At 39.5% G+C, this 12,632-nt stretch overlaps 2 protein-coding genes across 2 annotated transcripts in view; one reads left to right on the top strand and one right to left on the bottom strand.

The window, feature by feature from the left end:
• The window catches only part of ZNF365 (zinc finger protein 365), a 41,110-nt gene extending 32,931 nt beyond the window's left edge, over positions 1–8,179 (bottom strand). The window contains exon 1 of the mRNA XM_082053125.1: positions 8,159–8,179. The gene's annotated coding sequence lies outside the window, so the exon portion shown is untranslated. The remainder of the gene's footprint in view (positions 1–8,158) is intronic.
• The window catches only part of RTKN2 (rhotekin 2), a 35,206-nt gene continuing 23,071 nt past the window's right edge, over positions 498–12,632 (top strand). Inside the window, exons 1-5 of the mRNA XM_082053110.1 lie at positions 498–573; positions 4,309–4,508; positions 6,614–6,672; positions 10,843–10,896; positions 11,781–11,898. Coding sequence (XP_081909236.1) covers positions 529–573; positions 4,309–4,508; positions 6,614–6,672; positions 10,843–10,896; positions 11,781–11,898 — 476 coding nt within the window. The 5' untranslated portion in view covers positions 498–528. The remainder of the gene's footprint in view (positions 574–4,308; positions 4,509–6,613; positions 6,673–10,842; positions 10,897–11,780; positions 11,899–12,632) is intronic.

Below are 12,632 nucleotides of genomic sequence, written 5' to 3' on the forward strand. Positions count from 1 at the left end.
GGCTCCATCCTCCTGACACTCATCCTTACATATTTATAAACATTAATAAGGTCACCCCTCAGTCTGCTCTTCTCCAAACTAAAGAGCTTTGTCAGCCTTTCCTCATAAGGGAGATGCTCCACTCCCTTAATTATCTTTGTTGCCCTACACTGGACTCTCTCCAGCAGTTCCCTGTCCTTCTGGAACTGAGGGCCCAGAACTGGACACCATATTCTAGGTGTGGTCTCACCAGGGCAGAGTAGAGGGGCAGGAGAACCTCTCTCGACCTACTGACCACCCCCCTTCTAATCCACTCCAGGTACCACTGGCCTTCCTGGCCACAAGGACACAGTGATAGTGTACTTTTCACGACACGCGCTACTCGCACGGCCGTTGAAATGCCATCGTATTAAAGTCGGATAATGACTCTCTGCGGACCCAGCCCCTGATTGCATTGGCGCCGGCGGTTCGCGCCCCGCGGGCGGTGGGCGGGGCCGCGGCGGCCGTTGCGGGGGGCGGGAGTTTTGAACGGCGGCGCCGTTGAGGAGGATGCGGCGGTGGCAGCGCGCGCCGGGCGCCGGCGGTGAGGAGCCGGTGAGGCGCGGGCGGGCGGGGAGCGAGCCGAGCCGAGCCGAGCCGAGCCGAGCCGAGCCGGGCCGGGCCGGGCCGGGCCGGGACGGGACGGGACGGGACGGGACGGCGGGGGAAGGTGCCCGCCCGCGGCCCGGCGTTGCTCCGCCCCGGGGCAGATGCGGGCCGTTAAGAGCTCCGGAGCGGGGGCAGGGCAGCGGGGTGGTCTGCTTTGCGGGTCTGGGCGGGCAGTGGCGTGTGGGAACAGCCGGTTCGCTGCCTGGGGTGACGCCGCCTTGGGGCTGAGCTCCTGCTATCATCCTCTTCAGGCTCTCGGAGCTCTTTAATCTTTTAGCCATTGATTTTCCTATTAATCGGGGTTTTTTAAACCTCGGATCGCTTAAAGACCCGAATTGGTTGAACTCGACTGTGTCTGTAAAGCTGTTGCTGTCAATTGTAATAAATACTCGTTCCTGTGTCCAAGCTGGTATCTTGATTTCACAGCTGCTGTTTTAGAAGAATCCTTGCTGCCTGACTACTTGCCTCTTTTAAATACGTGTAGTAGACCTATGGGGTTTAGATGTAAGCCACTGTGCTAATCGATCAGCAATATACCCTGGAATAGGCTTCTGAAAGCCTGTGTTTAAGATACCAATTAAATAAAGTAAAATTTCAATCTGTCCTGCCTTCAGCAGTACCCATATAATTTTTCTTGGCTGCTGTTGGATTTGTTTTGTGACTCCATCACCTATGTACAACTAGAAATCGTTTAAAATTTCTTATATTCTAGGTATAATTAGGAGGGGAATACAAAGATTTTTTTTTTTTTCTGGAAGTATTGCTTAGGCGGTTTCTGAGTACAAAGCTGAAAAATCTCAACAGCTACTAGTGATCTTGGCTGGGTTACTCTGCTGCTGGTGGGAGAAGGATGGAGACCGCGAGGGAAACCGTGCATTAGTAGACAGCATATGGCAAAGCAATGCTGTCTCATTCCTCCAAGTCCAGATGGTGTGCTTGTATTTTTAGAAGGAGTTGAAGAAAAAAAAAAGCTGACCATTTTTTTTTTTTTGGTAGGCATGAAGAACTTTATACATTCCAAATCAGGCTGCTAAATCATTTCTTCAGCTGAGATTTTTATGGTGTAATTATTTGAGCTGTGACCCAACAACCATTTTAATGCTAGTCTAGAATATTGTATGTGAGCCTGGCTGAGATGTTGTGTAGTTCTGAAAGTCCCCATACTGATAAACACAGATGCCCCAAACTAGGAGAGTTTGTTTCCTCCCCATAGTTATGTACCAGGTGATGGACCTGGAGAGGAGCTGTGTGCTGTGCTGGGTCAGTGCAGAGGCCTGTTACCCTGGGAAGTGTTGGGGAGAAGTACCACTTCACTCTTCTGAGATTAAATTTGGCTTTCTAGTAGCTGATGTGTTAGTTTAAGCTCAAAGAATGAGTAATTATTTCTTAGGGACAGGTGTGGGCCTTGCTTAGCTTTTCATAGCTGTATAAACTTTGGCTTGAATTGAAAGAAGATTGATTAAAGCTATTCTTTCCTTCTAGAACAAGCACTGTGAAAAAGCATGGCTAGCAAGGCAGGTGCTGGGGATGTGGAGGTGCTGCTTTACCTTGCTCTGCTTGGTGTTGAAACTTGTGAAAGCAAAGCCATGAGGGGAAAACTGGGGTAGTTTACAGTGCTGTACTGAGTCTTAGGCCTTTGTTTATCGACTGTAGGGAATACCAGCAGAACTTCTATAGAAAACATCTCTGATGTGGTCTTTAGGGTCTCAGGTTGAGAGTTCTTAGTTTCTGGAAAGTCCTCTGTGCTTTAGTAGTGTCCTTCATGGTGATGTCTAGTCATCATCTGTGTTCTCGAAATGTGACTAAATTGTCTTAAACTCTGGCAAGTTCAGTAGAACATATATTTGTCCTGCTTTGCCTGATTACATGAGCCTGGGGTCTTTATCATCTTGGGGGGGGGGGGGGGGCGGGGAGGAACGGGACCCACCTCCTTTATTACCTGAGGAAAATTACAAACTATGTTTGTGTATAGGGTTTTAGCAACTTGCTGGGTCTTGATGTGGGACAGAAGAACCTGCACAGCTCTAGGTCCCATTTTCACAAGAATTAAGTTGCTGTGTGTAACAGAAGAGGTGGGAAACAGAAGGAGAGGCTTATTCTGCTGAAGGGATCTGATGGGTTTTTATTATGTTCTGAGATGGCTGGTAATCACCTCTGTTCAGATGCTGTGTAGTAGAGTATTACAACTTGAGCACATTGCTGTGCTGGTACTGAATGCGGTTTATTGATTGGATCTGTAAGCAGATGGAACAGCAGCTGAAACATTATGTGTTTTTACATTATGGCATCAGATCTTCAAAAAGAATCAAACCCACTCCTGCAAGGCTGGGAGGGAATGGGCCATAACTATGTAGTGAGCTTCCACCTGCCTCTTGCGATTGCTCTGAAGGGTCACTTTCTCATGGCAAAGGCAGCTAATGACTGATAAGTCCCAAGTAAAGAAGAAAACTGTCCCTGTTACCCCTTTCATGGCTTCCGAATTTCTGAGGTGCTTGAGTTGTGGGGAAATCAGCTCCTTCTTGTTTCTATCCCATTTAGAGGCTTGAGGGAGAGCAGCTGCCAGTACTTTACCAGCTGAAATACTGAACTTGTCAATTCAAAATATTGTAGCGTGAGCTTCAGTCAGTTGCTTATAGATCCATTCCAAGGCACTTGTTTAAGAGTTTGGATGTACTATAAAACTGAAAAGTGGCACAGTGCTTTTAATTCCAGAGGTAGCTGGGGCACTTTCTCGGTGTTGAAAAAGCTCCACTCATCACCAACTTGCAATGTATTTGCTATGCAGCCCTACAGTACAGTAACAACACTCTAGTTTTTATGTGTCAGAAATATTTGGTTTGGCCAGGGATGGCCACATAACAAGGAAATGTGTATCAGAGTCACCAGTGGCGTCCAGCACACCTTTGGGAGACAGCAAATGGTCTGTGTTCCTTCACCTTAGTTATCTTCTGGCTAGCTGTGGATTGACCTTTTTGAAGTGGCAAGTGAGGAACAATGCACATTTATAAATATTTGATTTCTCTGAAAGTAGGTAGGAAAAAGGTGGCTTCCCAGAAATTTTTGTAATACCTAAAAAAAACCCCACTCCTTCAAAAAAACAGTCAAGAATAGGGATATTCTCCCTTTTTTTTGCCTCTGATGTTACCTGAATTTTACATCAACTCGAAGTGAAAAAAAACCCAATTTTTAAACCATTTTAAGATGTCCGAAGAAGTAGTAAGATTGAATTTCTGATTTTAAATATTTCAGATAACTTCTAGAGTTTAGAGTTTATTTTAGTAGGGATCACTTTAAAAAAGTGGGATGTTAATTTATAAGCTTTGTTCAGTTAGGATTCTCAGTGACCATATGAGGGGACCATATGTTATTTTCCTATGAATGACTCATTGAAACATACATTTTTAGTCACTTTCAGATGCTACCCTGAGTTAATGTTGCTGCCTGGTTTGGAAGTTGCATGTGTAATGGCTGTAGTGAATCTGTTACATCCTGTGTTTTACTCTTTTGTTCCTGGAAAGAGAACCATTATTTTATATTTAGTAACCATCTCCTAATGGCTTCATATAATTAAAACCTAGGGTTTTCTATCCCAACTGTGAAGTAAGTAGAGCTTGTTAAAAATTCAAGATATTGTTAGTTGGGTTTTTGTTTAGTCCTCCGTTTGTTTTTTTGTGTATCTAGGAATGCGACATCCAAGAGAAGATTAACTTTGAAATCCGCATGCGAGAAGGCATCTGCAAACTCCTCACAGTGAGCACACAGAAAGACCAACTCTTGCAAGCGGTTAAAAACTTGATGGTTTGCAATGCTCGTATACGTGCATACAGGACAGAGCTACAGAACCAAACCCAAGAGCTGACCCCGTGCAGAACTGGAGACCGGTGAGTAACAGCTCAAATTCAAATGGAGCATTTCTACGATTCATTATCAAGCAGGCTTTTGCATAGGTGAATTCTTAGCAGCCTGTCTAGGAAAGTGGATTTAAACCCTTCATTCTGTCTTCCCCCATTCAAATATAAGTCACTGCTGCCTTAAAATATAAGACCATTCCAGTATCTTCTTTCAACTTTGGAAAATTAAATACAAGTCATATTTTTCTAGGTAAGTTTTATTATTAACATTAAACTATAATTCTGCATCTGAATATCAGGTAACATAATAGCCATATATTCTTGATTACTTTTAGCATGCAAAAAGATATCTAACCAAGTCTGAAGGAACAAAACAAAACTATCCAAGTCAGAATACACCTATTTCTACTTTTCATTCTTTCTATTGTTATTAAGGTCCCTTTAATGATGGAATCATCATGGTTAATTGGTACCCTCTGCTGGCCATTTCTGTTAACTACAACAAAGTAATCAAATATAAAAAAAAACAGTTCAGTTGAAAATATTCTCACGTTATAACTCTTGAATGAGCTAAAGTATACGTGGTTTATTGAATAATGTTATAATTTTGTGCTTATTGGAATATATTTGAGAATCGTGATGCAGAGATGCTATTGATCTCACGTTATTTAATGAAATATTATATTGTAATTCAGCATAGAAACCTTCCGTGAACATGTGTAGCTCTAGTTGGTTTTATCTGTAGGAAAAGTTCTGCTACTCTTTTGCTTTCACAAATGTGGTCTTAGAGGTGAAATTTATTGAAGGAAAGAAATGTATTTTCTGACTATATCAACTATTATCATGAAAACTGATTTTGAAAACTCTCATAACTTGTGGTATTCTGTAACTATTTCAGTTGTATTGTTTTTTCATACTAAGATGAAGACCTTTGTAACAATTAATCTTTTATTTATGCTTTCAATGATGGAATAGTTGAAGTATGTATAGATGCTGATTTACTCAGCTTCTGGTCTTTGATGTGAGTGAGCACAGAATGGTGATGGCTCGTGTCCAGAGCAGGGCAGAGGTACTTGCAGAAATATCTGAACAGCTGCACTATTTTCTTACAGTCATAGTCAGCTGTATTGTTTACTTGATTTGTGTCTCTCATGCAGTGCTTAGAGTTCTGTCTCAAGGGGTCCTTTGGACTGTCAGGAGAGGCCTCTGGAGAGATGCATTCTATAGAGTTATTTCTCTACCATTTAGATCATATCTTTGATAGCTGATAGTACATTTGCAGTTCTTTTTTTCAGTATTTGCTCAAGACTGGAGTTCAGTTAAAGCTTAATCCAGATAAGATGATGATGGCTGAGAGAAAAAATTCTAGGGTTTTCAAGTGAATTTTGTCTCTGTTTCTTGTTACATGGGTCTGTAATTTGTGATCTGAAGATCTTATAACTGCCTCTGGAAGTCAGGATATTGGTAGCAGCTAGAAATTTTCATTTCGCCTTATTTGGTTAGGATTTAGCCGTGGCAGATACAAGGAGAGCACTCTATTGTTACTCATTATATACAGATTGTTTTGATTCAATTCAAGGTTGACCTTGAGATCTACAGTCTGGCTACATAGTAAACTGTCTGCCTGCACGTAAAATCACAATATTAACAATGCAACATTTTGTAAGTGGTCTCTATTAATAGAGGAGCAGGCAATTGTCTAACCATAACCGAACCGGTAAATTATGTTACTTACTCATTGATGTCTACAGAAGGGGAAAAGTTAGAATCATAGAATTGTTTTTGGTTGGAGAAGACCTTTAAGAACGAGTCCAATTGTTAATGTATTTGATTCTGTTGGAGCTGGAAAAGACAAGGAAGATTAATCTACTTGTCTTTTAAAACTCAGGTTAAATAAGCTTTGGAGTAAAATCTTCTAAGGAATTAGGAAAATTGATGGTGTACTTTCCTCCCAGATTATCCTCAAGAATCTAATGATTCATATCTTATACCGGAGATACCAAATTTAACTTTAAAGAAAAGCAGTTGAAATGAGCTATAATATGAAAACCCTGACACTTTTTAATGTTTAAAGGGTTGCATTTTAGAGGTCTAAATGCACAGATCTCAAACCTTGTTTTTCTTCATTTTGGCAGGTCTTCAGAAAATGGGACAAAAGACAGGGTGGCATGCAGAGCAAAGGTTGCTATATCAGGTAAGCAGCTGGGCGGTCAGTTGTAGGAACTAGTTGGCTGGACAGTAACTTGTAATACAAATTATACAAACAAGATAGTATTTTTAAAGTGTGCACATGCTTTTGAAGATCCTACCTAGTATTTCTATTTTGCTTTCAGGGACTCTCACAGTGGGAAATACTTTTTTCTGTTTGTCACTAAACACTGCATACATTTCAAAGCTAAATAAGTGTAAATGTGCTGATAGTTCTTTTTCTCTCCACAAAGACAGTCTTTGATGTGATCATACAGAGTATGTCTAACAAACTGAGGGCAGAATTATAACTATTAATAGTATGCAAATGCTATTTAGATAATGCAGATTACATTACTACAGCAAAGGTATAGTTGTATGGCTTCAATGCAAAGTAGCAACAAGAATATTTAACAGTGATTTCTAGTAGGCTGGTACACTGTTTCCTAGCCCATTCTCAAACTTCAGCACTATGAACTTATTTTGTTTGCGTGTGCCAATAGAGGATGTTATGCTCAGCGTCCCTGTAGCTGTTCATTTGGGCTGTTCTAACTTTGCTAAAAGATCTGTTTGTGCTCCCTGACCAGCTTCATTAAAAATAAAATAGTGTAGGGCTCACTACTCAAACTGCTTAAGTTAATTCTGCATATTTTGACATATCTTTAAGCACGGTAACTTCTAGTAGAAGAAGAGTGATGAGCACATGGCTCAGAAATGTTTTCTGCCAGCACAGCTGTTTGCAGAATGTGTAGCTGTCTTTCCTCCTTATGGTAGTTGTATAAAAGCATCTGTTTGTCTGTCTGTGCTGTGGTTGCACCTTTCTTTGGATTTGTAGAGTTATATGCAGTGAAGACTTTAGGATCATTTAATACATTTTGTTATCTTTAGAAAATCAGAATTATGTAAGGACTCTATTTTTAGTACGAAAATTTTGTTTAGTATATGAAACATTTAGGTATGATAGTTTCTTTTGATGGGACAAGAGAATAGAACCACTTTCTATTGTGTGCCAGTGATTCTGTCCTGTTACTAACATAGCGGTTCTCAAACCTCGGAAGTGTGGCATAGATTGAATCACAGAACGTTAGGGATTGGAAGGGACCTCGAAAGATCATCTAGTCCAGTCCCCCTGCCAGAGCAGGAACATCTAGATGAGGCGAAGAAGAGAAAGAGGCACCAGCTACCTCTGTGTGAACTCAAGTTTTGTGCTAGGATGCTGCCATGCCTTGCCCATCTGCAGATACTCATGTCAGGAAGCCTGACCAGGTCTAGTTTACAGCAGGGAGGCCTAAATGTTCTTCTTGGGATCTGCTGAGAGGTTTATGCTTTCTATAGGTCATCTGTTATTAACTCTTTGTTTTCCACTGTGTGTGCCTGAGAAGCGGAGAACTGGGGCACATGTGAAGCAATTGCGGGGACAGGCTTGTTTGTGCTTGGCAAGGACAGGAGCCTCTGGGGTACACGATTGGGAGACCCTGAGATGACATTAATACCTGCCTCCCTCGTTCCTCCTTGCGTTGTCCTCTGACCCATTATCCTGTGTCCCTTTAGCACGCCAAATCAGGTCCTGCCCGCTACCAGAGCTGCAGTATGTCCACATCTGTAATGTCCATTACTCATCTTTCCCAGTCCTGGTGCAGCACATCGGGTATGCTGCATTTCTTCTCTCTTGTATGCTGACCTTCAGTGGATTTGCAACTGGAGCTGCCCTGCGTTTTTGGACGGCACACTTGTGTATGAATGTGCCTGCCTTGTTGGGAATGCAGTTGTGAACAGAAGCAGCGTGAATCAGGAGATGTCATAACTGTATTGTCTGGGAGAGGCTGGAAATGAGGAGTGAGTGGTGGTCCATGTAGTGTGACAGGGCGTGTAATCTAAGAATTGAAGATATAGAACGGATTTTTTAGGGGAAAGTAATCCATCCGCTTATAAATATATTACCGTGTCAGATGGTTAGTACATGGCAGAAGCTTAGACTATTACCAAGAAAACATGCAATCATGTGGCCAACACCTAAAGTTCAGGAACAGCTATGCTGGAGTTCTGAGGAATGTCCTCCTACGAAAAGCAACTGCGTGTCAGATACTGTGTGGGGAGCGCATTCCTTAATCCACAGATTTTCACACTTCTATTATTTTTACTTATTTATCCCCCATACGTGTGGATAAATTATGTGATTTATGTTATCAATCAATTATTTTGTCAAAAGACAATACATGAAATGTTGATCAAAAAGCATAATCATAAGTTAAAGTAATTTTATAAAGCAATCATTGGCTTTAAATCTGATTAATTGTAGTGCTTGAATGCATCCAATTTGAATCCACATGGATTTACAGCTAATGGTAACTGAAATTAAGGTGTGTGAAAATTGATCTTTGTTTTTGATAAATGGCAGCTCTTTCAATCCAAGAATGAATTGAAAACTGATTTACAAGTATCATGTTAAACTTGTTCAAGCAATTGACTATCTATATCCTGATGATTTTCTGACTAAGGCGCAGATTTTTCAGCTAGTATGATATTGAAAGTGGCATACAGAAGTAATCTTTAATCTAGTACTCTAGTTGTTAACAAGAACTATTGAGCTCATTAAAATTGTCATTTAGAGTTTGTGTATGATTAAAGATGAGAAAAGGCTTTTATTGTAACTCTATTTTCACATATTTGTGTAAATTTAAGACCTTTGTCTTTTAGGGAAGTAACATTCTGTGCTTTGTCTCTGACAGAGATAACTATATATGTTTTTAAAGTTAGAGACTTCTGTAACTTTTCATGAAACTATTTCTGTTTCCTTATTTAAAAACGGTAACTATTTTTAGAAATGCTTACTATACAAATGCTTCTGTAGAAGTGAAAGGCAGTATCACAACGTGACACTGATTTTTAGGAAGTTGTGGCGGTCTACAGCTGTATACCGGCAGTTCACAGTTGAAAACTCGTTAGTGTTCATGAACACTTAAAAATATATGAATTTGCAAGTTTCAGAATTGAAATAGCATGTATAATAACATGTCCCATACTATAATCAACAATACCTGAAGTTTAAATTTTTCATGTAATATAGCTTCTGAAACAGAGTGACTGTATGCAGTTTCACTTAAATCAACAACAAGTTTTGTGAATAAAACCCTGTAGGAATACATGACAATCTGTTGCCAAAATACCACTGCTGTTTTGCTTCTCAGCATACTTTATGCCAATTTTTCCATCAGCCTCATATGAAGATCAGTATTGGAGTCAGCAATGCTCCTTTACAACTATTTTGAAGATTTTTAGCAAAAGACAATTGAACTAGAGCTGTTCACTGCTGCCATCATGTGTCACTTAATATATTGCATATACTTTTAAACAACGCTGTGTTCTACTTAGGAAAACAACTTTGGATTTAAAAAGCCTTTAATGCATTTGTCTTTTAACAAGGGATTAATAAGAAACATTATGTCTGAATTGAGTCCTCAAAACTGGGAGAAAATATCACTCAGTACTGTGTTGGGTTGAGTGGATAAACTGGAAAATTTCTTGAAGAAAATACTCCTAATATTAAAATCGCAGGCATGACTTAAAATAACGGTTCTATAATTGCCCATACTGTGGTTCTGATGTAGAAGGATATTTTTGAGTTTAAAAAAATTTCTAAACTCTTTTTGTGCCAACGAAGAGAATTCTAACTGGGCATGTGATGAGAAGTGATATTTTCTCTGTAGTTAGCAAAACAAGACTTAAGTGTTTGCAATATAAATATCCCGGTCACTTCCATTAAAACAGGAAGTTTTTCTTGCAGTTGGATGAGCGGTTTCCAGCAGAAGGCAAGCAGAGCCTCAGTTTACGTCTGTGCACAATAATGGGCTCTGAACCTCCGACTTCTGAGAATACCTCTCAGAACTGTTACACAGCCACTCTGAAATGTTATTTCAGATACTTTCGAATGAGATTTAGAATATTCTTTATCCTAGAATAATTTATACAAGAAAATGACACTTCAAATTGAACTAATTGATTAATTTTCTTTTGATATGGAAAATAAAATTGAAATAACTACACTGTTCATTGGGTAGAAGGTCCTGTTACCTCCCAAACATCAGGAAAAGAAACAAGAAACCTTTTGTAATTTGTTTGATCACAGATCTACAGTATTGGCTATAACTTAATTTCCCTACTCTTTTCTTTCCTTTAGATATTCGAATCCCATTAATGTGGAAAGGCTCTGATCACTTCAGCAATAAAGAAAGTATGTAAGATGTAATGAACTACTGTGATAAGCATTTGCCTGTGCCTGTAAATTTAAAATGGATGGGGAAGTCCATACTCATTTCAACCTCTTCTTTGACCTTTCAGTAGGTCCATAGTTTACTCTGTTTGTTGCGTAGTTGCTCTGATCTCAAAGCTGTTGGTTGTAGCGAGTTGAGTTAGTTCAAAGTCCTGTATTTCTGTATGTTTAAACCCCCGTCTCCAAGAAGCCCTTCTGAGGAGAAATTCCAGAGGAAGTAACGCAGAAGTATTGTTATTAAATGGATAGCTGAGAAACTTGTGATTAAACATGTTGTTCTATGTCTTGTCTACACTTGAGAGAGTATATTGGCAGCTGTTTCCAGTGAGAAATTTAAGTGAAAGTTGTCTGTTGGTGTTGAGTGGATTATTGGATAGTCTTCAAGTACATGCATTCTGCTGTGTCATGGAGATTAACCCTAAATCTGTTCCAGCTGTCACCTGGCATTGATTTCACTTTGATTTTCAATAGGGTCAGAGGGGCTAAGCGTGGCAAAATAGTCTAATCCCATATTGTACATTCATAAAATGATTTGTGGGGTTTTTTTGCTTAAGATCAGTTTTATTAAACAAAATCACATTTTTACTAACATTTCTGAAGTTGCTAGCACAAACTACTCCTGATTATCAGAAAAGAAGTTGAGTAGAGGTAGGCAATTTTCCCCTTGAATGTTGTTGATAGTTCAATTATAATAAAATGCTATGACAGAAAATTTCTGGTGGGAAGAATTTGAGGATAATTCCTTAGAGGTCCGAATAACCATTTTTTCTACTTCTGTTTACTGGAAGCATTTAGTATTGTGATATGTAATATGGCTAATAAAATATTTCTTTGTCTCTCTCCAGAATCACAGCGCTATGCCGTTTTCTGTTTGTTCAGAATGGGAGCTGAGGTTTTCGATACAGAGGTGGCTATTGTAGATAAAGCAATAACAGATATCTGTTTTGAAAATGTAACCATATTGTGAGTATAATTTATTTCTGTTGACTGAAGTATAAATATTGCTGTTTTCTTTTGAAAGTGGATATGACTCTGAATATATTGGTTGAGATCCACTAAGTTTTTCTGTGGGCAAAGGCATCAGTAAAGGTCCTGATAGTTTCTGTGGATGGTTGATCCCCTCCTCCGGAAGGTTGTTTTTTATGTACAAAATGATGCTGGTTGTAGATGTGCTACTTTCACTGTACTTCTTTTCATTTTTGCCATGCCGAAGCATTTTTCTGTATATAAAGAGATAAACAAACTTGTATCTCAAGGACAAAATTAAATTAATACTAAAACCTGAAGGCCTTATAAAAGTATAGGCATGAATGTTGCACCCAGTGTTTTAAGTCTTATTCTGTACAGCAGGCTACAGTCTCTTTTGGTGTTCCCCTAAGTCCCAGTTCTCTTAAAACCAATCCTTCTTTTCCACACCTCATGTTCTTTTACACCTATATGAGCATGTGCTACAGCCATAGTCCTTAGAGTTGAGGAATACTAGACAGGAAATTATTCACTTATCTTTAACCTGGAAAAGAGTAGAAAGGTGTTCTCATGTACTTTTTTGTTTCTTTATAATTTTTAAGAGAGTCCTGAGAGGCACTTAACTTTTAAATTTTTTTTTCCTTTACCCTGCTTTATTTTTTGTATTAGCAATTTAGATTCAGTCTCCTGAGGAAGACTGACTGGAAAGCTAGAACTACTGAAAACTTTAA

The sequence above is a fragment of the Streptopelia decaocto genome, assembly GCF_964273445.1.
Source record: "Streptopelia decaocto genome assembly, chromosome: 5".
Classification (NCBI taxonomy): domain Eukaryota; kingdom Metazoa; phylum Chordata; class Aves; order Columbiformes; family Columbidae; genus Streptopelia; species Streptopelia decaocto.